Source organism: Chlamydotis macqueenii, chromosome Z (genome assembly GCF_036417535.1).
Source record: "Chlamydotis macqueenii isolate bChlMac1 chromosome Z, bChlMac1.mat, whole genome shotgun sequence".
NCBI classification, from domain to species: Eukaryota; Metazoa; Chordata; class Aves; order Otidiformes; family Otididae; genus Chlamydotis; species Chlamydotis macqueenii.
The window spans coordinates 28,825,377-28,850,160 of NC_141593.1; the positions used below are offsets into that span (position 1 = coordinate 28,825,377).

The 24,784-nt window shown below is 42.2% G+C and overlaps 2 protein-coding genes across 4 annotated transcripts; one reads left to right on the forward strand and one right to left on the reverse strand.

Annotated features, from left to right (window-relative positions):
• The first annotated feature begins 1,454 nt into the window (after positions 1–1,454).
• Positions 1,455–10,288, forward strand: CDC37L1 (cell division cycle 37 like 1, HSP90 cochaperone). The gene is made up of 7 exons (XM_086770065.1): positions 1,455–1,909; positions 3,362–3,643; positions 5,064–5,154; positions 7,205–7,320; positions 7,625–7,747; positions 8,646–8,801; positions 9,649–10,288. The coding sequence occupies exons 1-7, from the start codon at positions 1,805–1,807 to the stop codon at positions 9,748–9,750; spliced, it is 975 nt and encodes a 324-aa protein (XP_086626191.1). The 5' UTR covers positions 1,455–1,804; the 3' UTR covers positions 9,751–10,288.
• On the reverse strand, positions 5,251–23,993 carry AK3 (adenylate kinase 3). Of its 3 annotated transcripts, none has more exons than XM_086770066.1 (6): positions 23,723–23,993; positions 19,885–20,004; positions 16,714–16,886; positions 14,670–14,788; positions 13,201–13,320; positions 5,251–5,806 (listed from the first exon to the last, which is right to left on the reverse strand). In XM_086770066.1, exons 1-6 carry the CDS (start codon positions 23,868–23,870, stop codon positions 5,755–5,757), a joined length of 732 nt encoding a protein of 243 aa, XP_086626192.1. In that variant the 5' UTR covers positions 23,871–23,993; the 3' UTR covers positions 5,251–5,754. The 3 variants fall into 3 exon arrangements, with proteins under 3 accessions (XP_086626192.1, XP_086626193.1, XP_086626194.1); XM_086770067.1 differs by lacking the exon at positions 5,251–5,806 and adding an exon at positions 9,827–12,003; XM_086770068.1 differs by lacking the exon at positions 5,251–5,806 and having other exon boundaries at positions 12,960–13,320.
• Between the last annotated feature and the right edge of the window lie 791 nt (positions 23,994–24,784).

Consider the following 24,784-nt stretch of genomic DNA (forward strand, 5'->3'; position numbering starts at 1 on the left):
GGAGTGACCATGTCAGCGGATAAGGGTAAAGCTACGGATGTCATCTACCTGGACTTCTGTAAGGCCTTGACAGTGTCCCCCACAACATCCTTCTCTTTAAATTGGAGAGATATGGATTTGATGTGTGAATTGCTCAGTGAACGAGGAATTGGTTGGATGGTCGCATCCAGATGAAAGTGGTCAAGGGCTCAATGTCCAGATGGAGGTCAGTGACAAGTTGTGTCCCTCAGGGGTCCATACTGGGACCAGTACTGTTTAACATCTTCATCAACAACACAGTGAGATTGAGTGCAGCCTCAGCAAGTTTGCAGATGACATCAAGCCGAGCCGTGTAGTTGACACACCTGAGGGATGGGATGCCATCCAGAGGACCTGGACAATCTTGAGGAGTGGGCCCATGTGAACCTCATGAGGTTTAATAAGACCAAGTGCCAAGTCCTGCACCTGGGTCAAGGCAATTCCGAGCACCAACACAGGCTGGGGGATGAAGTGACTGAGAATAGCCCTCAGGAGAAGGACTTGGGAGTGCTGGTGGATGAGAAGCTCAACACGAGCCAACAATGTGCACTTGCAGCCCAGAAAGCCAACCATGCCCTGGGCTGCATCAAAAGAAGCGTGGCCAGCAAATCGAGGGAGGAGATTCTGCCCCTCCCTCCACTCTCGTGAGACCCCACCGTACTGTGTCCAGCTCTGGAGCCCCCAACGAAAGAAGGACATGGCCCTGTTGGAGCAAGTCCAGAGGAGGGCCACAAAGATGATCAGAGGGCTGGAGCACCTCTCCTATGAGGACAGGCTGAGAGAGTTGGGGCTGTTCACCCGGGAGAAGAGGAGGCTCTGGGGAGACCTTACAGGTGTCTTCCAGTACCTAAAGAGGGGCTTATAAGATGGGGAGAAACTCTTTAGCAGGGTCTGTTGTGATAGGACGAGGGATCATGATTTTAAAGTAGCGGAGGGCAGATTCAGACCGGACATAAGATGTGTGTGCATACGCACACAGTTTAGGGGTGCGGATCTGTTCACGCACGTGTTTCTTGGTTGCGCAGCGCGGCACCACAGGGTCGGTCCCGCGATAACGGCGGTGACAGGGTTCCAGCCCCCCGCGCCCCTCTCCCTGCCGCGCCGCGCACCCCGCTCTGCCCGCGGCCTCACCGCCCCGACCGGCACCCCGGCCACAGCCTCCTGCGGCACGCGGGCGGCGGGGCGGGGCGGGGCGGGGCGGGGCGGGGGGACGGTGGCCCGGTGGTGGCCCGGACCGGCCCGCGTTGCCACGGTGACGGCGGCGCCCCCGAAGGCCGCGGCGCGCGACCCTGCCCCGCCCCCTCGGGCGGCTGCGCTCCGGCTGGCCGCGCGCCGGCTTTTTTTTTTTTTTTTTGCCTTTTTTTTTTTTTTTCTTTAAACTGAGCATATTATATGTCTGTACACACGTATAACTCGTCAGCGTCCTGCGGTAGCCTCCGGGGAGGAGGCCGGCCCTCCGCCGGCACGGAAGAGGCCCGACACACGGTACTGCGAGCAGGGGCACACGGGAGCGCTGGGCGCCGCAACAGCTGGCTGCCGCGCACTACTGGCGCCCGCGGCTGCGGCGCTTCCTCCCCGGCGCGGCGAGCCTCCCCCCGCGGGGCCGAGGCAGCGGCAGGCTCAGGCCCACCGGAGCCCCGCCCTCCGCGGCTGGCGAAGGCCCCTCCTGACGGCGCCGGGGGCGGGAGCGCGGAGACCCGCTCAGGCTGCCGGAAGTGGTGCGCTGCCTCACTTCCTGCGAGGCGTGTAACCGCCGCGGGCGGCCGGCGACGGCTCGGCGGAGGGGATGGCGGTGTGGCTCCCGCGCTCTCGGGACGGCGGCCCTTCGGCGGAGGAGGACGAGGAGCGGGGGCAGGCTCCCGCCTCCCGCCAGCGCCTGCCGGAAGTGCAGGTACATCCCCGCCCCCCCACCCCGCGCCGCCCCGGCACCTCCCGCCTCCGGTGGCGCAGCTCCCCCCTCGTCCCTGCCCTGCCCTGCCCTGGCCGGCGCGGAGCGGAGCGGATCGGATCGGATCGGTGCTGCAGACGCCTCGGCTGCCCCCGCGGCCGTAGCCCGATCTGGCCGCTGGGAGGGGGCTGTAAGTAACCGGGGAGCCCTGCGCGTGTCGGGGCGGCGGTGTGCGGAAACGTCCGCTCCCCTCCCGAGCCGCTCCGCCGCCCTGGAGCACGCCCGGAGGGGCGGATGGGCCGCTGCTGCAGCGGAGGTCTGGCGTCTACCACCGCCCGTGGGTAACAGGTCCACGTTTGAGGAGTGATGTGGAAGGAGCTGGGTTTAGTTATCACGGCGTCCTTATGTCTCAAAAGCAGATAGACGGGCGGTGTGTCTCTCTGTTGGCTAGGGCAAGTCGGCGTTTTATAACTGCGTTGTGAGGAATTCTGTGTGTCCTTGCAAGAAGCTGCCATTACGTTAGTTTTCCACACAGTGAAATGTTCATTTTACTGTTTAAAAAAAAAAAAAACAACAAAAAACTGCAGTTCCCAAAGTCACAAGAACTTTGAGGTACTTGCATTAAAGTTTCCTTCAAATAATCTTTCACAACTTTTGTTGTCCTTCATTTCCCCCTGCCAGAGGTTATCAGCACTGCAAATTCCATAATATGGCATTGGAAGGCTGAGGAACTAATGCATATGAATGTTTTTTTCTCTACTCTTGGTGGGAGGGCATGGCATATGCTTTAGAAGACAATTTCTTAAGTTGCTGAGTGCAGATTCCCAGCACGCATCTGGAAATAATACAAGCTTGAGAGGTCACTTTTCTCTTCCAGCTATGAGTGGTGACTTCTTCAATAGGTTTGACCAAAAGGAGCATGTGCTAGTGCTGGGCCTCAGCCACTTCATAACTTAAATTCCACTTTCACTGTCATTTCCAGAGAAGATGCTGGCCATCTGTTAGGTACTAATCCATACTGGAACGCAGGCAGCAGCAGTTATGTACTGTTGTGATCTGACATCACAAAACTGATACTTTCTTCTCAGAAGTATATATTCAGAGTATTCTCATACTTGGCTGTGGCTAGCATTACAGCCCAAAGATAGCCAGAGGGGTTTCAGCTGTGTCAGAAGTATTTTTACAGTCTGGAGACTATTGCCCTGTACTGGCAGTACTTGATCCATGATTTTGCAAATGCACTTAACAAAGTTAAGACAGTTTGAATTAGAAGCCTCTTTATAAACAATATCTAGGTGTACAAAACTGTGCTTCATCCCTCCTGCGAATATGATGCTGTATATCTAAGGTGCCTTCCAGGTTCTTTATCTTTGAGGTTTAGGCCTATCTGCTCCTATACAAACTGTATACTGTCAATTTTCCCTCAATAAATAGCACGTCTGATTTTCCTCACAGACGTACAGCCAAGGGATTGAATCAGCCTGCCAAAAAGAAAGAGAGTTTGTGAAGCACTCTGTGGAATGCACGTGGAACCTAGCAGAAGCCCAGCAAAAACTTGATAGCTTAGCACTGCATAATTCAGAATCCCGCGATCAGGAATCTGCTCAAGCAACAACTGAAGCTGCAGAGTTGAGATGGAGAGAAGAAGAGTGGAGAAGAAAAGAAGAAGCACTAAACCAGAGGGAAAGACAGAATCTGTGGAACACAGATCCTGTTAGTAAGGAGGTATTTAATAAGGTATGACTCATATCAGTGTGCATGAGAATGAATGTTAGCCTCTTTTTTTAATTCCACTTGTTACTAGTCTTGAGTATCTTCTTTGTCCAGTACAGTATGAAACTGCAGTATGTGTTAAATGTTTCAGGTTGGGTTTTTTTTTTTTTCTTACTTTGCCTCATGTAAGGGGAGCACACTACACTGTACTACAAATCTAGATGACATTTCTCTACCAGAAGTGCAAATTCAAACTTGCATGGGTCACCAGGGTATTAGATATGAGCTGGCAATGTGCCCTTGCAGCCCACAAAGCCAACCATATCCTGCGCTGCATAAAAAGCAGTGTGGCCAGCAGGTTGAGGGAGGTGATTCTCCCCCTCTCTTCCACTCTTGTGAGACCCCACCTGGAGTGCTGCATCCAGCTCTGGAGCCCTCAGTATCAGAAAGACATGGACCTGTTGGAGCAGGTCCAGAGGAAAACCATGGAGATGGTCAGAGGGGTAGAACACCTCTCCTGTGAAGAAAGGCAAGAGAGTTGGGGTTGTTGAGCCTGGAGAAGAGAAGGCTCCAGGGAGACCTTATTAAACCATAGCTTTCAATACTTACAGGGGGGTTTAAGAAAGATGGAGAGAGATTTTTTTATCACGGCCTGTAGCGATAGGACAAGTGGAGATGGTTTTAAACTGAAAAAGGGTAGGTTTCAATTGGGTATAAGGAAAAAATTCCTTACTGTGAGGGTGGTGAGGCACTGGAACAGGTTGCCCAGGGAAGCTCTCAATGCCCCATCCGTGGAAGCCATAGAGGTCAGGTTGGACGGAGCTCTGAGCAACCTGATCTAGTGGAAGATGCCCCTTCCCACGGCACAGGGGTTAGGGCTAGGTGATCTTTAAAGGTGCCTTCCAACCCAAACCATTCTACGATTCTAAGTAGTGCAAGTGTTGCCACATGGACGGAACAATAATTTCTTCACATGAATAGTGTGCTTCTCTTCTGTGCCGAATTCTTAAAATGTGAAGCTGTTAGTTTGCCTCTAATAATGACTACTGTAATACAGATTATTTAGCACAACCTTTTTGTTATAGTAGAATCTCAGCTTTCATGTCACAATTTAATTTGAACTGCTAGCACATCTCATGATTTCACTGATTTAGCTGCATCCAGGCTGCAATGTACATGATTCTCGTTGCTGACAGATCAGTAAGTTCCTACCTGAGGACAGAAGTTTCTTAGAGTTCTTTGGTCAGCAGACTACAGTGAGACTTCTAAACTCTTATTATTAGGTAATACACTTTTTAAAACAAAACCTTCTCATGTGTATGACATGACTGTAAAATTAGAACATAGCCCTTTAAATAGTAACATATTAAAATATAATATTCCTATATATGACAAAAAGGTATGTCTGGAATTTCTGTGATAGTACAACTTTTCTCTTCCTCAGAGTTTTATTAATCAAAAAAGAAAAGAAATAGAAGATGAAGATGTGTCTGAACCACTTATGCAAAAACATGAACAGAAGATTAGACACTTTGGTGAGTGTGCTTTTTCCGACATTTTGCAGTTCAAACTTCTACAGAATTTGTGTAGGTTTGCTCTTTATTGTACAGAATGAATGCTAACAAATGAAAGACCTGGATAACAGATTTTTCAGCTTTATTTTATCAAGACAGATAATAATTTCAAAGTGAAATAAGCTGTAAACTGTAGAACCTTGTTAGTTCCTGTGACTGATAAGAACTTAAATTAAAAAAAAAAATTAATACTCAGATGAGCTTAAGGCCTGAAAACTAAAGTTCTAGCAGCTTTTTCTGCTGTTCTGTGGGAAAAGGCAGGGACATTCCTGGAAATGTAAGTCATGCGCATGAAAGCACATGGGATTGTACATAGCTGTCTCCTTTTAATAAATGTTTTTCTGGTCGCTGTTAACCAGTCATTACCCTTGTAGCTTAAAAGGACATGTCTGTGAACATCTACTAACAGTATGTGTGCATGGAATTGCATGTTTCTTACAATTTTATTTAATTATCCACTAGATGTCACTTTAGCTCATAATTGTTGAACCCAATTAAGCACAAAGCTGAACTTGTAAAGTAATCTGAAATTGTGATGGTTCTCTGGAGTGCTTTCCCTTCTTAGTTACAGGCTGGTTTCAGACTATGGTATAGTATAGCCATATTTGTAATTCTAGAACAATCAAGAACAAGACTGAGTTGGCAAAATTCAGTTCTTTGTACAAACTCGTTTTTATTAATTTGGCTTCTAAGCATCTTAAACTGTTTTAAAGAAAGGGTTCCTAACTCTGTTAGCCTTAGCAAGCCTTGCAAGTACCAAGTTAAGGCACCACACTGTCAGAGTATGCAAATAGAAGTGATAGGCATAGTTTCTCTCAAATACATTAACTGCAAAATATAATGACAGTGGAATCAGAAGATGTTTTCCCTGCTGTGCATTTCAGCAGAAAAAAAAAGAGGCTTTCTTGCAGGCTTCCTGGCTAAGAGTTGAGAAAAATTACTTTGTTGCCTAATTTCAGATTAAGCTATTACAGAAACAACCATATTACAGAACATCATCAATTTTTTTCTTACCTCCTAAAATTTTAATTCAAAATACAAAAGTCCATGCTCTTTCAAGTCTCTCGTTCTGTGCTGTCTGCTGCCACAGGGCACTGTGGACTTTACTAGCCATACTGCACAAATTGTGTTTCTGGATCCTGCTGTGGTTTACAAGCAATAAAGAACTTATGTGGAAGAGCTCTCTTGAAAATGGCCAAAAGAAATATTGGCCATTGCTTTCTCTTTAGGCATTTGTTTGCTAGAATTAAGATTAGCTTAGGTCATTACCACTGAATTATCTTTAGCCTAGTTATAATTATACACTGATAGATGAGTACATCTGGTACCTGTTGGCAGTAATGACCTGACTGTCAGTGATACATGAAGGACAATTTTAAGAAATGGTCTGAGTATTGACTTCTGATTTTTAAAGTCCACTCTTTACATGAAAGCAGCTTCATGCTATCGCAATTTCAGTCTCCTAGTTAATTTTTCAATACTGATGTGTCTTTGCTTTTTGAGATCAAGCTGTTCCTGTAATGAAAGTAAAATTTCCTAAAAACCTAGCAAATCACTTTCATTTTTTACCCATTACACATTCTTTTATTTGCTTTCTTAGTTGCAAACATTTAAAGGATTTGTGTTTGTCAGAATCACTACATGTAAATCTCTATCCATAAGTGTTTGATAATGTAACTAATAGATACCTGCACCACTTTGTTACTGTGTATGAGAACTAATTAAAAATAACTTATCAACGATGCTAGAGATGCATTAAAATGTAAGAAATTGCGACTGTTAAAATCCACTTTTACTATCTTCAAAGTCTGATTATATCATCCAGTAATGTTCTTTCAGTGTTGGTTAGATGTATAAATAAAACCCCCAAATTTAGCTGCATGCTGTCACTCTGAGGTTAGTGAATTGCAAAGGTGTTAAATATACTGGGGTATCAATGCAAGTAACTTCCTTGCTGCATTAAATAATTTATTCATTTAGAATATGTTAACTACGTTTTTTCTCTTATTAGGTATGCTGAGCAGATGGGATGATAGTCAAAGATTTTTGTCTGATCACCCATATCTTGTATGTGAAGAAACATCTAGATATCTCATGTTGTGGTGTTTTCATCTAGAGGCTGAACAGGTATGAAGACAACGTTTAAATTGTTTGAAAGCATAGTTTCCCACTTGCACTATAGAAAAGCTGACCAACTTGATTAGCTGTTTAACTGGCCTCTGCTTTTTTGAAGAAAATATTTATAGTGCATTCTCACATGTATGTATAGTTATAGCTAATTATCAGTTCCCTTGCTTCTTTAAGGATCAGTTCTCATCTGTTCAGGAACTAAAAGAAAATGAAATTATGCTGAATTTCAGGAATATAATCACAGGAAATACCTTTAAATCATAACTTTACCTTTTTTTTTTTTTTTTTTTTTTTTTTTCAGAAAAGAGCTCTGATGGAGCAAGTAGCACACCAAGCAGTTGTAATGCAGTTTATTATAGAAATTGCCAGAAGCTGCAATGTGGATCCAAGAGGCTGTTTTCGGCTCTTTTTCCAAAAAGCCAAAGTAAGTCATTGTGTAATGATGGGAGAAATTCTTGATGCCGTACAAGGTACCAGTGTCTTGGAGAAGTTTTCTTCCTAACCATGACAGGCTAAACATTTTATTGACTGACTTAGGCTTATGGGAAGGTGTTTAGTTAGCAGTTCTTTCTAGACAGAATATTTTGGTGTAATTCTAATTCTGAAAATGGAAGTTCAGTGGATTTTGCGTATCCCAGAGAAAAAGCAAAATACAGCTGGGGGACAAAAGACGTACAATAAACAAGTAATAACTAAGTAACAACAGCAAACACAGAGCAGTTTAAGGACTGATTTTGGCTAATTACACTTAGGTTTTCACAGTGTACCTATGTACTGTCACAACTTTCCATTTCATCTGCAGTTCACAGTGGGGCACAAAACAGTGTGCCTTTCTCATTACTGAAATAGAGCTATCCAGAGCTATGCCGGAGAAGCATGGGAAGACTGAAACTGTGATCTGTTGTAGACTGTATTTAGTTATTCAGGACTCTGATGGATCTCAGTATTGCCTAAAGGAGTTCAGTTAAAGTGTGTGTCAACTTGTGCTTTGCTTTTGACCAGAGTGCTACAACAAGCACCTGTTCTTCTAAGGGTACTGGCTTCTGAGTTGGAATGGAAGGACTAAAATTAGATTTATTTTTACATGTCCTAAGATAAATCAGTTTGCTTCTACATGTAAATACTACAGATTTTCTTAAAAAGAAATCTACCTGAGATTTATTTTTAAATTGACTAAGAGTATTCTTGAGTTGTTCAAAGTTGTTATTCCCCAAAGGGTACAACATGCATCACTGTGTGGTTTTTTTTTTCAGCACCGTGTATGCATTCAACTCAAAAGTGAATCTAGCTGAAGTGCAAGTATTTCATTTTTCTCTTTGCAGACAGGAGAAGGCTACTTTGAGGCTTTTAAAAATGAACTTGAGGCATTCAAGACGAGAGTGAGAATCTGGTCACAATCACATGGCTTTCAAACTATGTTACTACATGATCTCAGTGTCAATCCTGGTCTTGTAGGAGAGCTGACATCTTTTTCACAGGTAGGTTTATTATTTCTATAAATTAATTTAACTAAAGCAGGATTACATCCTGCCTTGACAAGCTGTACCTTTCTGAAATATAAAGAGAATTATTCCTAAAACTGCTAGTGCTCAGGATATAATGTGCAGTATTATCAATATGCAAGGCATATATGGGCTTTCTTTCTGGAATTCAGAAAGCATCAGCTAAGGTCAGAAGCATATGTTAGTTCAGTGCCCTTGCATTTTCATCCTTAAAATAAACATTGCATCATAAAACTGATCAGATGCTAGAATTGTATTGACAGTCTTTACCACAAACAGTGAAATGAGCTTTCAGTGTGAAATGGCTAATCTTATTCATGGGATCATTCAGCTAAGTCATGCCTAAGGAAAGTCTCTTTTATCGGTTGTGATAAAAGGAAACTGAGGGTACTTAGGTCTTTTGTTACAGTACTAGTGATAGCCACATTGTGGAATGAAGAAGCAACTTAAAAGATTGTAAAAAATTAGGTATTAGGGAAGGAGTCACAATTGAAACTACTTATTTGAAGTAACTTCATTCAAGTACCTTGCAAGTAAGAACCAACAGCTGAATTTTAAGTAAATGTGCAGTCAAGCGCTAGAAATAGTGAGACCAAATATAAGCTATGCCAGGAAATTTAAAGAAGCTTCTTGACACAGTGAGATAATATTGGTTGATGAATTTTTCAGAGCTTATTTCCTTACTATTGGAAATTTGTCCCATCTTAAGTTGGACAACATGAAGAGTCCAACTTAAGCTAAAATCTCTGTATTTCTCTCTCTCTCTCTCACTCCACATATACACTTACGGAGAATTAAGCTGTCTGTTTTTCATCTGTTGCAGAACACAGGTGATCTACAAGGTTCCACAAACACAGATGTCTGCAATTTAAACTCTGTGATACAAAGAGATGAAGAAGAATCCAAAATGATGGACACAGTATAGTACTCTTAAGACTGAGGCCAAGTACTTTTTTTTTTTTTTCTTTTCCTCTTTTTTTTCAAAGAAACAAACATGGCTATTTTCTTGACACTTATTTTTCTGGGTACTGCACTTTATTTTTGGTGTCAGATTTTTTTTGTTATTGTTGTTGTTTGGTTTTAGGGGAGAAGGGGATTTTGAAGGGTGGGTAATTCAGAAAAACCTGTAATATTGTTTGAAAATGTGCTGCTAGGTTTTTTGGTTGTCCTTGAAGAGCAGGGTTCTCATATTGCCGAATGTGAAACTGGATGTGTTTTCTGCTACTAACCTTGCCTTTCATGACTTTAGAAATTAAAGTATGAAAAAAAAATCTGCACAAATACAATGTTTACAAGAAGCGGTAGATTCTTGGTAGAATCTGCTATTGTCTTACTACAGATATGTACATGTTTTACTCTATGAATATTGGAGATCACAACTGTATACATGCTATGTTGCTGACATTATAAGCTCTCAAATTTGGTTATCACTAATAGCAATAAATCAATATCTGGTATCAGTATTTCAGATCTGAATGGATTAGATTAAACACTGGCTTTCTACCTCTACTAAGGGAATTTAAATGTTACCTTGTGCTTTCATTAAACATAGCTTGGTTTTGTCCTAAAATGTAAGCAACGCTTGTCTGCATATGAGTGCTGGGTTCTATGATTTCTGAGAGTCTGACTCTCTTCTTGTTTGTAAGGCTAACTTCAAATTTATTTTTTAAACCAAGTCTCATTATGGTGAGAAGTACTTGATGGAGGGAACTTGAGGTACAAGGGTTAGGCTAAGGCTTCAGTTTAAACAAAAAGCTTTGTCAGAGTTCATGTAGAGTAAGATGTCATGTGGGGTTTGAAAGATATTTCATATGCTACTAAACCAAAGGGTTTCTGACATTGCCAACTTAAAGTGGAAAATCATTAAAAGTTTCCTGTTTGAGGAGCTGGAAATCCAAATACTATTTCTAGACAAGGCCTTCCACAGAACCTCTGTAATCCAGAATTCTACTGTGCTTTTCTAACTTGCTGCTATTACAGCAGCTCTATCTGTGAAAATGTATACTGCAGTTGGAAGACTCCAGCAGAGACAGCTGCTGTCTCAAATAATGGTATTGGTACACCCTCTTGGTCCTTTACTGTATTGTTGAGGTTGTATGTAAGGTCTGGAAGGTATCTAGATTTCAATAGTTCGATGAACACAGTCTACCTGCAGTTGCTAATTCAGGCAAAAGCTGTACTGACATCCATTAATTTTTCAGCTTTGGCTATAGCAGAGGTAGGGAAAAGTCTACGTCTGCAGTGTGTACCAAAGTGAGTATTAGTACAAATGCAGTAGCAAAAGTAGGAACTGCAGATCCACTGACAGAAGTAGCTCTTCGTATGCCTTGTGTTCTCTAGCAGTGCTTCTGCAGATAGACTGAGGATAAAGGAGCAAGCAGCAGCTCTGTTCCAAATGCAAATTAGAGATAACCAGTTTTGTTAAGTTTGTTTGGGTTTTTTTTAAGTTTGACAGATACTTCAGAGGGGATAAGCAAACACTGTCTCCTCCTTAATAATTAGTTAATTATTACGGGAAACTAATAACTTCAGGTTGTTTTTTAACTGAGTGTTACATACAAGGGTAGGAAGGGCAGTGTAGCACAGTGACTTGCAATTGCTACCATTAGTAGTAGAGCCAATTAATCTAGCAACCTGGAATATACTGAAAGTTATTTTTAAAGCTTCTAAAGGGCTAAAATTGGATGATGTGGAAATAAGTGTCAAATCATAAGAAGATTCCTTCTCCTTTCTGGCTAACTGAAACTTATGTAGGTTGGCAAAAAAAAACAAGAATAGCTGCTTTTTATTGAAATCCAAATGCATAAATAGAAGCAAGCGGCACATCAGAGTTTCTCATTGTAATGTTGTAGCTACAATTTTCTAGCAGTCACCTTTTTAAGAAATTGCATCTCTAAACTCACTCAGTCTACAGCCTCAATATAGACATTTCTGAAGATAAAAGTACAAGTGGTCAGCCTTTTGGGAAGCTTTCTTTAAAATGTGAGGAAAGCTGCTTGCAATGATAGCTGCTGTCCATGTTGTTCATTTATAGTAATAGGAAAGCTTTACAAATTCTACAATGACCATCTTTTTTATACTCAAATGTGTCTTGGTATTGATAATGCTAAAACCAGATGTGCAAGTGTAGTCCAGGGTACATCAGCACCACAGCTCTGTAGTTGTTTACAGTCAGTCACTGCAAAAGGAGATTGACACCTGCATTAGTAGGACACAGCTACTTCGGACGATGCCTAGACAGAGTTGTTTGTGCATCAGGTTTTTCTGACTCTTCTTGAAACTCCTGGTGAGCATTAAAAAAAAAAGGCTAGAGAGTTCACTGAAAAATTGCAATGTCTGCATTACCCAGACTGTTAAAAAGTGTGGCCTGTTAAGATTTGTAACTCCAGTTATCTAGTGAATAAATAAATACAAGAGCTGGTCAGAGACATGAATTAGTAGTATGAACTCATGAAAACCAGCCCAATTGCTACAATAAAACTTGCTACAGTAATATGACAAAGTTAATAATTTGACTACTGGAAATCCTGACACTGGCATCAACGAGCAGTTGTTTTTTCAAAGCCAGTAGAAAAGACACATTCACTAGTCAAGATAATCTAGCTACAGGCTTACCAAATTACACTTAATCTGTTCAATGTCTGCTGTCTTTTTACTAATAAAGTCTCATAGAGCTGCACAGAGGCTTCATCAAATGTGTTACATACAATTGAAACTCCATTTGTCATGCCTGCAAGATAGCCGCTCTGAAGGCGGAAATATAAACATAGTAGTAAGGTAAATCATCCAAGCAAGTGTTAAGGGTAATCTAAGCCTAAAAAAAATCACTAACATCTATGCAAGGAAAGCTAAAAGGTGACTGTCTTCCATGCAATCAACATATATTTGTGCCAGTTCTGGTCTGAAGTGGCTTTTTGCAGAACGATGGTCATGGTTCCTCACAGCTTCTGGCAGGCTCCGACTAATCACACATTCAAGAAACATGCTTTCATGTTTCATGCTTCACACTACAATTCATGAGTGAGTAAATCAATCAATGTGCTTTGCAATTAAGCTGTATTCTGAAATGTGTTTCCTTCACCAGTGAATATTTGCAAACATAAGTATTTTCTGAATAAGAGACAAAACAGTAGCTGCTTTTGTTAAAGCCAATTACTATATTATAAAAATTAGTTATATTTAATATTAAAAAAAATATAGCATTCAAGTGAGAACCACAGGCAACAAAAGTTTTATCATAATGTAAGTTAAGGACACCGTTAGACTTTAATTATTGATCAGTCTGTTAGACTACTTAGAGAAATCCTTGATTGCTGAATCTCGTGTAATCAAGTGTGAGTTATGACAGATCAGCAGAAGTTAGGCCTATTTTCACCTGGGAGTGGCAGCATCTTTCTGGCTCACATCTGGCAACTTGGTTTGGAGGAAAGCGTAGATATGTGGCCAGATCTTATTGGTTTCTGTTCCAGAGAAGGATTTCAATAACCCTTTTTTCCTAAGGGAGTGAAAGAAGAAAGCATTAGAGAAGTGAAATTGTCTAATTGTTCCAGGATCTCCACCTCATTTTAAGATTGCGCTGGCAGGAGTGGGCGAATATGCAGGCGAAAGTGCCACAATATTGAGAATGCAGGTTGGACATGCGTTACTCTTTTCCTCAAACAGCAACCTGCTGGCCACATCAGTTCACAAAACTGACAGTTGTCCACAGAGTACTTAATAACAAACAATGAAGGGTAAAAGTAACAAGCAATCCATCATATAATACGTGCTATGCAGCAGTCATCCAAACAACTGTGAGTAACCCAGGTATTGTAAAGTTACACCTCAAGGATCAAAGAAGGTGCATCAAAACAAACAAGTGAACCAGGCACAATCAAGTTATTCCAAATTAGTTCTAGCAGCTAGTTTTACCTGTAAAGTATGTTATTACCAGTAATAACAATAGTTTAGGCCTGTGTCTTACTGTGGTGCTTTGAGCCATTTTCACTTCAGAAAGCTACCAAAGTCAGGAAAATCATTGTCAATCCAGAAAAATTCCTTTAAAACCTAACCACCCCAAAGACAGAGCTTCTAGTCTTCTGCTCAACAGTTTTGGTACAGCATAATGAAGGGTGGTGGATGTGGAGATAAAGGAAGGACAGGCACTTCAGGATGTCTTTGTCCAGGCAAGATAAGACTACAAAGCTCTACGTGGTGACCTACTGTTATCTATATAGTAAAAATGTTATATTTGCAGCTTTACATTAAGAGAAACTTTGGGTATAATTTTGGCTCTTAAAAGAACTAATAATTTGTTGTCATACCACAGTGCTAATGGCAGTATTCTCAAATAGCTACTTATTCCCAAAGAGTCTTGCTAGCTGTACCTATCACAGTCCTGTTCTTACAACAGACACTTTTAAATCCTCACTAACTGTTTTTCTAGTTGTGTATCACTTCTTGACCCCTTGCCCTGGTTAGGAGGGCTTCCATTTATACATCCACAAGAGGAAACACTGTTAAGGCTGCCAAAAAAATTAACTATCTCTGTTACCTTGCTAACTAGTGCTGTGTTGCTCAGAACAGCACTATAATGTATTGAATAATGCATAGCACTCTTTGTAAAGCTAAATGTGGCTGCAGTGAAAGGCTCTTTTGCTAAGCAAGCTCTTGAAGAGGTTTCACACAACAGTGGAAAACATACTTATTGTACTGGGTTGATTTCTTGTTGAGTTGATGAAAGATACACTGCTACTCATACCACCTTCACTGTTGCAATATCTCTGTAACTGAAGAGATCTGTTCCTCGCTATGCTAATGTGGAAGAAGCTTTTAGAATGTGGAAGAATAGATTTTATTACTTACCGATAATATTCTAGAACAGGTTTTGTTTGTGCATCATAAGCCTGCAGCCTCTTGGTAACCGTCTCTGGCTTATCATCATCACGCTGAACAAGTGGCTCCCCAGTAATATCATCAATGCCCTAATCATGGTTAAAAGCAAACACTGACGTATACTTCTGTTTAAGTATGTTTTGTGTAATTTTCTGTTTAAATTATGATCAGTTTCCAGTTAGTCAAGGTGTAGATTTCTGCTTATAAAGAGAAAGGCTACTGCCTGTATCTTATCTGGAATAGAAGATGGTGACTTTCCAGTAAAACCATCAATCAGTTACAAATATTTTCTCAGTACTGGCAATGAACATCAGGTTATAGTGACTTGACTAATTTGTCCCCCGGAACATTCATTCAAGATGGGAAATAAGTAGAGAAAGCCTGCGTATATGAAGGGGAACAATATTGTTGGTAATATGTTCCTGCATAACAGGAAACCAGCAAGAGATCAATTTGACCTTTGCTTTACAATACTGGAAGGGGAAAAGCTCTTTAAGTCGCAAAATGGAAGAGCTGTTATTTAGCAAGAGCTATACAAAAAAAAAATGGCGTAAAAGCCAGCTGAACTTTTTCCAGGATTCAGTAAAAAAAAGGTAGGGACCTAATGTGTGAACTATGACAGCTCCTACTTTACTGCACATTTCACCTCCAGTTTCCTGAAGTGCTTTAAGTGATTAGGGAGCTTTTCAGCTATTTTTAAGCGCTCCCTATATGGTCAAACTTACCTTGTTTGCATAATACAATCATTTAAAACACTAAAGTGTATCTTTCTAGGATCTGTGCAGGCAGCCATACTAGTGCCTTCATTTTACTTATGAAATACTGAGCCTTCAGCCTTGCATTAACTTTCAAGCCATAATCTTTTGGTTGTCTCAAGTAAGTAAACATTTTGCAGGTCTATTAGATAACAGAGACAACTATATTTCAGCTGTTAGACCCCATTCTATGGTTTCACTTAAACACTGCAATCTGCTGTGTTGTGATATGCCTGTTAATTAGGGGAAGATAGAGTGGACTGTTCCTAATAGCAAAGCTGTTGTAGCTGAAGTGCACTCTTCAATAGGTTTGATCATTCTCTGTTGCAGCTTGGCTACACTCTTCTGCAATTAAAAATAACCATGACTTAAACCACTAAATTTTAAAGAATACAAAGGCAGTGTTTCCATTTGCTCACTTACAGTGCTTACCTGCTATTTCAGCTGGCCTCTTTTCCTGCAATGCTGAAATCCAGAAACTACAAGACCTGCTATGCTTCTGATGTAACTTAGTAAGAGTTTCCAGGTGAAATGTGATGCCACAATAGATAAGTTGTTAAGAGTTAAGGATGAAATACAGCTTAAGCTGACTTGCACTAAAGCTAATCCGAGTTCCTCAAAAATCTTACAGTAACAATGTACAATCGTTATCTTCAAGTTTACTATTCCTCTTTAGGATGTCTCAAGCCATAATCTCTTTGATCTGTTGAGAAGCTTCCCTTACTGGCAAGTTTCTGCATCTAATTTTGCCACATGACAACTGTTCCCTTGAAAATACTCGTCCTGGTTAAATACAAACACAGGGAAAGCATTAAGTGGATTCTTGTGATTGATGATTTAGTGTGCTCTCTAGATACAATGAGTCCTCTGGAGGAAGGAAAAGGAAACTGTACATTTTGAACTGTACAGGCTACAAGCTTGCAGAATAGGCTAAGAACACGCCCAACTCCTATGCCAGTGTGCAAGGCTGAGAGTCTTCCAGATCAATAAGCAGCTTTAACAAGAGCTTACAGAGCACCATGGTGTTTCATTCTGCAGGGAAAAGCACACTGCCCATCAGCTTGAGCTTCTACCAGGGTACTAACATACCCTGAGAGGCCGGGTGTTACCAGAAAGGTTCTCTGCTCCTCAGAGATGAAATGAGCCTTTTTCTTCTGAGCTACTGTGTTTTGCAACAACGTACATAAACAATATTTTACTGCAATTACCAAATGCAATGCAACATTTCTTTAGTGCCTACAATGATGTGTACTGCTTACCTGCACTTTGGGAGGACTGAATTCAAGATTGTAGACTCTGCCACTAGCAGGGTGGATCCAACGTGCTGTGAGCCGACATTTTATGGTTTCAAATGGCACATCTAGATCGATCACAGTGTCTATTTGACATTCTTTATCCAGGACTTCTGCCTGAGCAACTGTTCTGGGAAAACCTTTTTAAAGGAAACAACTCCATAAAAATCCAAAGGCAGACTTTTAGCGAGAATTACCTCGATTCAGTCATTAGAGAAAATAATTGCCAGCCAGGAGAGCAAAAAGAAAAGCATCATCATACTGTAAAGGTTGAAGAGACATCAGATTTTCCAAGTATTTTCTGGTGCATCATGACACTTTAACTTGTTAAACGCCTCCCAGCTTCCATTTCCCCATTTCAGTTAGTCATCTTCCCAACAATGTAACAAATAAATGCAAGAAGACCCCATACTCATATGTACTATGTACCACTCTATAGAATAAAAGCCTTGTAAACACATTTCAAACAAAAAGCTGCAAGCAGTTCACTCAAAGGTCTGGAACAACCTAGAAGCTTGTGTGACAACTCTTACTTTCACAATTGTGCAAGTCTGGCTTAAGGAGGTGACCATTACAAACCTATTTTACTCAGCTGCAGTAAGCCCAATATCTCTACCAGAGGCAGTCCAGGATTAATTTTACATAAAAGAGTAGCTTTAGAAAGAGTTCTGGAAAGTTTAATGTATCAAACTATCCTCAGGGATTATGACTGTGAGAACACTCAGGCTGAACAGGCATCTGTCTCTTCACTGAAAAGGCACTGCCTTGTGCCCCATGAACTCTACGGCTCCGGTAGCGTGCCTTGAAAGGCACGTAGTACTACTAGAGAAATCTACTGGAACTTAACAAGGAGGCAGGGGAAATGCAGAACAAGAAAATCAAGGTCTCCACAAAGAATTTAAAAAGAAAAATTGACCACAAGAACTTTAATGGTTAAAGCTACTGCAGAACATGATATTGCACCATAGATTCACTGGAATAGTACCTCCACCCACAAAGCTCCTACAGAGTCTCATGTTCTTCAGTAGCTTGTAATTCTCATCATACTATAGAAGTAAACTTCTCCATAAAGGCAAGTACCAGTAGGTACAAACTTAAGAAACTTTTCTTTGCATAACTTTGGTTGATGAGTCCATTGCCCAAGTAAGGAACCAGCCAAGAACTAGCCTTGCAACAGAAAAGAAAAATTTATATTTTATGGTCTTTACACTACTGTGTCTTGTCTAACACATCACAAAAGGAAAGAGTTGAATAACTCAAAGAAAGATTTCACTTTTGCATTAAGTCTGATGCACCTGGTTTGCATTACAGTCATCAACTGCCTTCATCCTGTTTCTCTCATGTTCACATTGTCTCATGTTTCTAAATGTTAAGAGCAGAGGGAGAGCTAGGACTCTAGCAGTGCTGTTCTTTCTAACTATTGACAAGCTAGTCAGCTACCACACATCTTAATTATGTAGCTAGAAAATGAGTTTGCTTTGGGACTTAGTAATGAGAAACTTCCTCAACAAATTAAAGTGCTGTTACAAAAACATTTCATTGAAACTGAACTGGAGCATTTGCTCCATATAGTGTTTTATTGATACAGAAAAAAATAAGCTACAAGATGCCATGAATTATGAAGAATCCAGGAACACAGAATAAAGTGCCCTAATTATACAGCACATAAATCTAAGCAGATCATACCCATGCACACCCAATTCAGACCACTACATCTGCTATGACTAGAAGCCATCAACCTATTGTAGCTCAGAGGAAATGAGTATCTGGCTAAGTGAGCGTTCCAGCAGCTCAGCAACTCTACTTAGTCTGACCTAGCTGACATCAGCTGTTTGTTTTGAGTTGCAGTTGCCAAACTAAAAACCTTCTGGTTAACATATTTCAGCAGAACAGTATTGTTCCTACAGACCTGACTATGCCAGAGCTATCCTTACTGTAATTCACTAAGTCTCATTACAAATGCTGATGCAGACAAAATTTCTACACCAAAAGTTTAAAGAAGGCAGCACATTAACATGCAGCAGGAATTGATTTATTCTCTTACAGTCTCCACACCATCCTCATGTTAAGAGTTACCAGTGTGCCCAGCTATACTGCTACACATCCAGATCCACAAGGCTGGAACTGGGTGTATGCAGGATCTGGAGCTAAAGGAAAAAAAAAACATCTGCAGCTCCTTCCTTTATTGATTAAGTTTCATTGTGTCATTCACTGTGGGAATTAAGCCTTCATCTTCACTAAGGAGGAACAGGACTGTGGCAGAACAGATCACTGTACTAGAAGCGATTATAATAAAGCACTAAGGGACAGAAAGCACTGTGGATTTTTCACTCCCTCTAAATAAAAAGCCACACCAACAACTTTTTAGTTTTATCTACTGAGACAGGTTGTGAGTAGAACCCAAAAACACACACATCCAGCCTAGGCACTATCTTTGTGCTGTGCATCCAACTGTACTTCCAGGGGTGGGGGTAACAAGAGCCATTCAGTTCATGGAAGACAGCAGTAAATGCATTTTCTCTCTATGAATGCTGAAACAATGGGCTTACGCCGCAGAATTGCAGAACGATTCACTCTAGAGAAGAGAACCAAAGAGCAAATGAAAGAGAACTTCTAGGGCACTTAAGCAGTGTTTTTGTTAGTGATTTACTACACACTGCACTGCTGCAGTACTTGCTTTCCATGCTTACCTTGTTGCTGCATCACACACTTACCCTTCTATTTAAATAATTCCTCAGCCCCATTCTTCAAAAGTGTTCCATTCCCCAAGGACTTTAACAAGAAAAGGCTTTTTAAAAAGCGTTCTCAATGCATATTTTAAAGGGGAAATAAAGCATAAGAATTACCAGGATTGTCAGTTTTGAGATTTTACTCGAGTGTTGATCTACCCTTTCCAACATGAATTAAAACATCCCTGCAACGCTCTGAATGCAAGATGCACCCAAAGCATTTTACAGCCAAAGAAACTGAGGCAGACTAGCTGCTGAAGGTTTCACAAGCTGGCAACAAATACTGTCCAGTTACTACAACTTGAGGATGCCCACTGGAGTGTAGCTACTCACAAGTGACCGAAGCACTACAAGCTTTCCAGTGCAAATTTTCTCTGCATATATAGTGATATCCCATAGGCCAACTTACCATCCAATAGCCAGTTGTACCGATCTAGACCTTTTAGCTCGTTCAGCATTAGTCGTGTCATGATGTCATCTGGAATAAGCCGCCCTTGGTCAATGTATGATTTAGCAAGGATCCCAACTTCTGTGAAAGTAAGAGAAGTTGCATTACACCATCTCGGACCTCCAGCAAGTGAAAAAAGCCCACAAGCCTGCAAAAAAAAATTTGTTTTGACCAAGATGGTGAAGAACAGTAAAGTTGTAAACAAGACAGACAGTATGTTTGCTGAAATTCAAAACCAGAAAATCAGTTAGGCTCTGATTACACAAATATGTATGAATTTGATCGGTCTGTAGTTCCATGGATGGCAACAGGGCATTCAGCACATCTCTATCCGCAAACTCTCTGAATTATTTTACTAGTATTTGAAATATTAGGTTCCAAAAACTAGAATCAGGAGAGGCCATTAGGTAAGAGAGTCTTCAAAATAAGAAATGTAAAGGATACAAGTTTATTAAGATATCAGCCCTCAGACTTCCTGCCAAGAAAGTTATTTTCTCAGTTTAGTGGCTAGTTGTTAACTTATGACTTCACTACAAAGAGAAACGACTGGCATTTAAGAGAGCAGTATGCAGTGGGACACGCTTGCCAGATATGTATTTTTATGATTACTAGAGTTACAAGAGGATGTTTATAGATGTTGTAAACCATTTATGGGAGCGCACTGACAGTAGTACTTTCCCATGGAACTGACTAACCTTTACTAGCAGTCATTTAGCCCACTGGCTCGCTAAAATGCCATCCACACATCACAGTTCTGGATATCACACCAGGCTCCTACATGACCGGTAGCAGCACGCTGTACTTCACTCACATCATGGGTATAGCTGGGAAGAAATACATTTGCTTGGATTGTGTCCTAGGCACAAAGTCTCCATGGCCTTTGTTTATAAAACAATTACTCAATTATGTAAGTCACCCAGAATAGCAGCTAGATTGGTTTTACTGTGGATCTGCAGAAGCCTTTACTTGCAGCCAATTCAGATCTAGTTACAGTAAACTAAACAGAAGAGGAATCGCAACCCAAGATATAACCACTTCCAGCAGAAAGCAATGAAGAATGCCAGTCCCATCACTTGATGCAGTATTGGAACGTGCAATAGTACAGAGGCCCTTCTCCAGACAAGGCAACTGAAAAGCGATAGATGCCCTCAAGTAATGCAAACAGTAGCTTTGGTGCTGGGGGAGAAAAAAAAAAAAAGTAATAAAAGGACAATTTCCCCTTATTGGGTGTTCACATCTATAGTCAGGCTTTGAAAAGTTTGAAGACCATTTAGAAATAGGCACTGTGCACCGTGGTCAGACTTCAAATAATCCTCACAATGTGAAAAATAGTCAGATTCTGGTGCCTGAGTCCTCCTGCACATCACAAACTGGAAAGAAGGTGACAGTCTGCCTGGGTACAGAGTGGCTGTTCTTCTCCCCACCTCTCTTCTTCAGGGTCAGAAAGTCATACCTCTCTTATTATTCTAGTGCACCTTGAACTATGTACCCTGCAAAAGTAGGCTGGGAGGAGGAATAAATTACATCTAGATATTTTAACGTGTATTTGATGCTTGAATCTATTACTGGTTTATGCTGCAGCATTGCTCTAACCACAATGATCTGAGAATGTGCACAAGACAAGGCTGATAGAGAACGGTACTAACACACTTTGGAAAGACAGGCAAGCTTTTGGGCCCAGAGAGGTTTAGAGTACAGCAGGCTGCAAGGTCCTATTCTGAGACCAACAGAGCTGGAAGCATGCTGCCTCTCTCTACAAATCTCAGGTCATTTAGAAGAAATGTTTTGTTGGTTTTTTTTTCCTGTTCTGTTTACAGAGTTCTGTTTTTATTCTGTTTATAGAAGAAAAAATAATAGGCACAACTGTACCCAAATAGTTATATGTTAAGACAAAAAGTCTGTATACTAGACCATAGCTTCTTTATTTTTTTCCCCCCTATTGTTAGGGGTGGCATTTTGTGAGGTTTTGTTGGTTTTATTTTGTTCTGTTTTTTTTTTTTTCAGCTTGGGTCTGAAACAACTACAAGCATGACAATCTTTGGAATTAAAGGCAACACAGGTTTCTTTCCTGTCTAGGTGATAACATGTATCCACGTTTCATGGTTTTGCAAGAAACTGGCGTGTCCTAACCACATTACAGCAAAGAAGCTCTAGCCATACTCAGACAATGGCTTGCTCAGCGCTAGAGAGGTGGTCACAGACTCTCCACACTCCAAAGCAGCAGAACATGGTAATAACTGCAAATTGCTGAGGATGCTCACATGTTCAACAGGACTTCTCAACAAAGTCCACTGGGCAGAGTAAATGCCAAAAATGGCACTGTATAACGATTGTTAATTATACTTAATTTTCCAAGTGTCTTAACTGCCCAACTTGGCCTAATACAGTTCCCAAAGAACTCGGAATTGCAGGACTCTTCTATCATAATCAAAACTCACAAACTCTGCCTCAGCTGAACTCGTCAAAGCTCTCCAAGTTGCCTCTCAGTTCCTCTCCCTCCTTCAGTGTACTACTTATTCCTGCTACCTCAGTATTCACCTCAATCCTTTGGAGACCATTTCTGCAATGAGTGACTCGCTTCCAATAAAATTAAAACAGAGCTTCACCTGGGTTCATTAGTGAGTGAAAAACTCTGAATTCATCATCTCTTACTCCCTCCGCTACCATCTCCTCACATCCAGGATTTTAACATGTCTGCTACACTTCCATTTCACATCTTAGTTCTCCTTCACATTCTTTCATTTGCCCAATCCACCTAGAAGACGTTGCCAAATCACTTTTATTTCTCCTACTTTATGGCTCCTCCTCAAATCAAGCAATGGGGTATTTCCACTTGCAATTTCCTCTTCTCACACCCCCTTCAGCTTGATTCTTAGGCTCTTTGATATTGCTTCCAAGACATATTGAAAGAACATAAAACCTAAAGAATTTAGTAAATGACATACTTCCCTCATCTTCTGGAATTCTTTCCTTTCTCACTTGGTCTCACTCACACCGGAAGTTCGTAACAGCAACAGTTCTGTTTTTGTGACCCTCTGTAAACAAAAACTCGCGCTTGCGAAACCGATCACACAGAAGAAGCATGAATGCGATCAGATATGCCAGTGCAGGTGGTGCGCCTAGCAAATGTTTAACTTGTAGCTATCGACTACAGTGAAGTTCGGTCAGCTAAGCCAAAGTCATTGTTCTTATAGAGCAAACAGAATTTGTGTGAAAAGAGATGTGGAGATCCCATCACATCGCAACTGATTTCATAGATGCAGATAATTTTTCACCTTCCAACACACTTAAAAGCTTCCAAAACCAAGACCACCATAATATTATGGTTACCTAGCCATAATATTGCAGTGACGCTTCCAAGTGAACGTACTCCTCTGCAGCTCCAAAACGCTGGAAATAGCAGTACTCTCACTTCATCACCTGCAACCTAAAAAGGTCCTGAAAGAGGTTTCCCACCCCACCGATGAGGAAGTCGCAAGGGGGGCCTTTCACCAAGGCAAAAATTCAGGGGGGAGAGGGGCTCTGGCACCTCAGCAGGGAGAGAGAGGTCAACCGAGGGCTATGCAGTGAGTATAAGTCACACCATTAGGTAACAGAAGCAACTCTGTATGCAAACACAGACTGAAGTTCTTCAGGAAGAGCAAGAGGCCCAAATTCGGGGCGGGGGGGGGGGGGAAGGGGGAGGCGGCGGGGACGATCCGGGGCGGGCGGCCGCCCGCCCCGGATCGTCCCCGCCGCCTCCCCCTTCCCCCCCCCGCCCCCCGCCTTCCCCTAAACTCTGTCCCGTCCCCGTTCCCACCTGTGTTTTTCTGCATGTTATCCCTCAGCAGGTCGCCACTGGAGAGGTGCTTCATCCCGAAATGTTTGATAATCCGTGCGGCGACGGTGCCTTTTCCGGAGCCCGGGGGGCCCATGATGACGGCGCGCAGTACCGGCGGCACCACCATTGCTGCTGCTGCTGCGGGCAAGGGACGGGCAAGGGGTTGCAGGGCGGGCAGAGCGCGGCCGGGCAGAGGCACCGCCTTCCCGGGGAGAGCCGCCGAGGCCGCCGTCGGTAGGACCGGGAAGGGGGGGGGGGGGAGGATTGCGGGGGGGAAGGATTAGAGGGGGGAGCACAGGCCGGTCGGTCCTCGCAGGGAAAAGCAGTGGCAGCTTTTCTAGCTGTCAATCAGGGGCAGGAAGGAAAGATCCTTTACGTAAAAGCACCGAGATTAAAAAAAAAAAAAAAAAAAAGATAAGCAAAGCAAATTGTGTTTTGGAAAGTAAAGTATCAGCGAGCGTTAGGGCACCACCGGCCCTGACCAACCTCTGCCCAGGAGGCCTCAGTCCCTGCCCCGGCCTGTTCCCGCTCTGAGTTCGGAGCTCTCCTGAGGAATCCCAAAGTGGCCTGGACACCGCTGGCTGCCCGGCTGTCACCTGGGGACACGTCCTGTCGCTGTCCCTGCCCTGCTCAGGTGCCATGAGCTGTGGATCTCGGGTGAGGGCTCTGGGCCTGCTGTGCTCAGCTCCTGGCTCATCCACCCCCGTGCAGCAGTGGCCCTGCTCTTGCTGGTCTCTGACAAATGAGCTCCAACTGCATGGTAGCAGGCAGCTACGTTTTTAAAAAGCTGCATGTGAGCTTTGTTTAAGATACTTGAATGTAAACTTCTGCAGGTTGGCCTTGCTTTGAGCAGCGTTCTTCCAACTGATGTCCAGTGATCCATTCCCACAAACACAGACTCGCAGGATGGCTCAGGTTGGCAGGGAGCTCGGGAGGTCATCTGGTCCAGCCTCCCTGCTCAAGCAGGGCCACCCACAGCTGGTTGCTCAGGACCACAACCCGCCTTTTGAGTACCTATGCCTCAACTACTTTGGGGAGGCT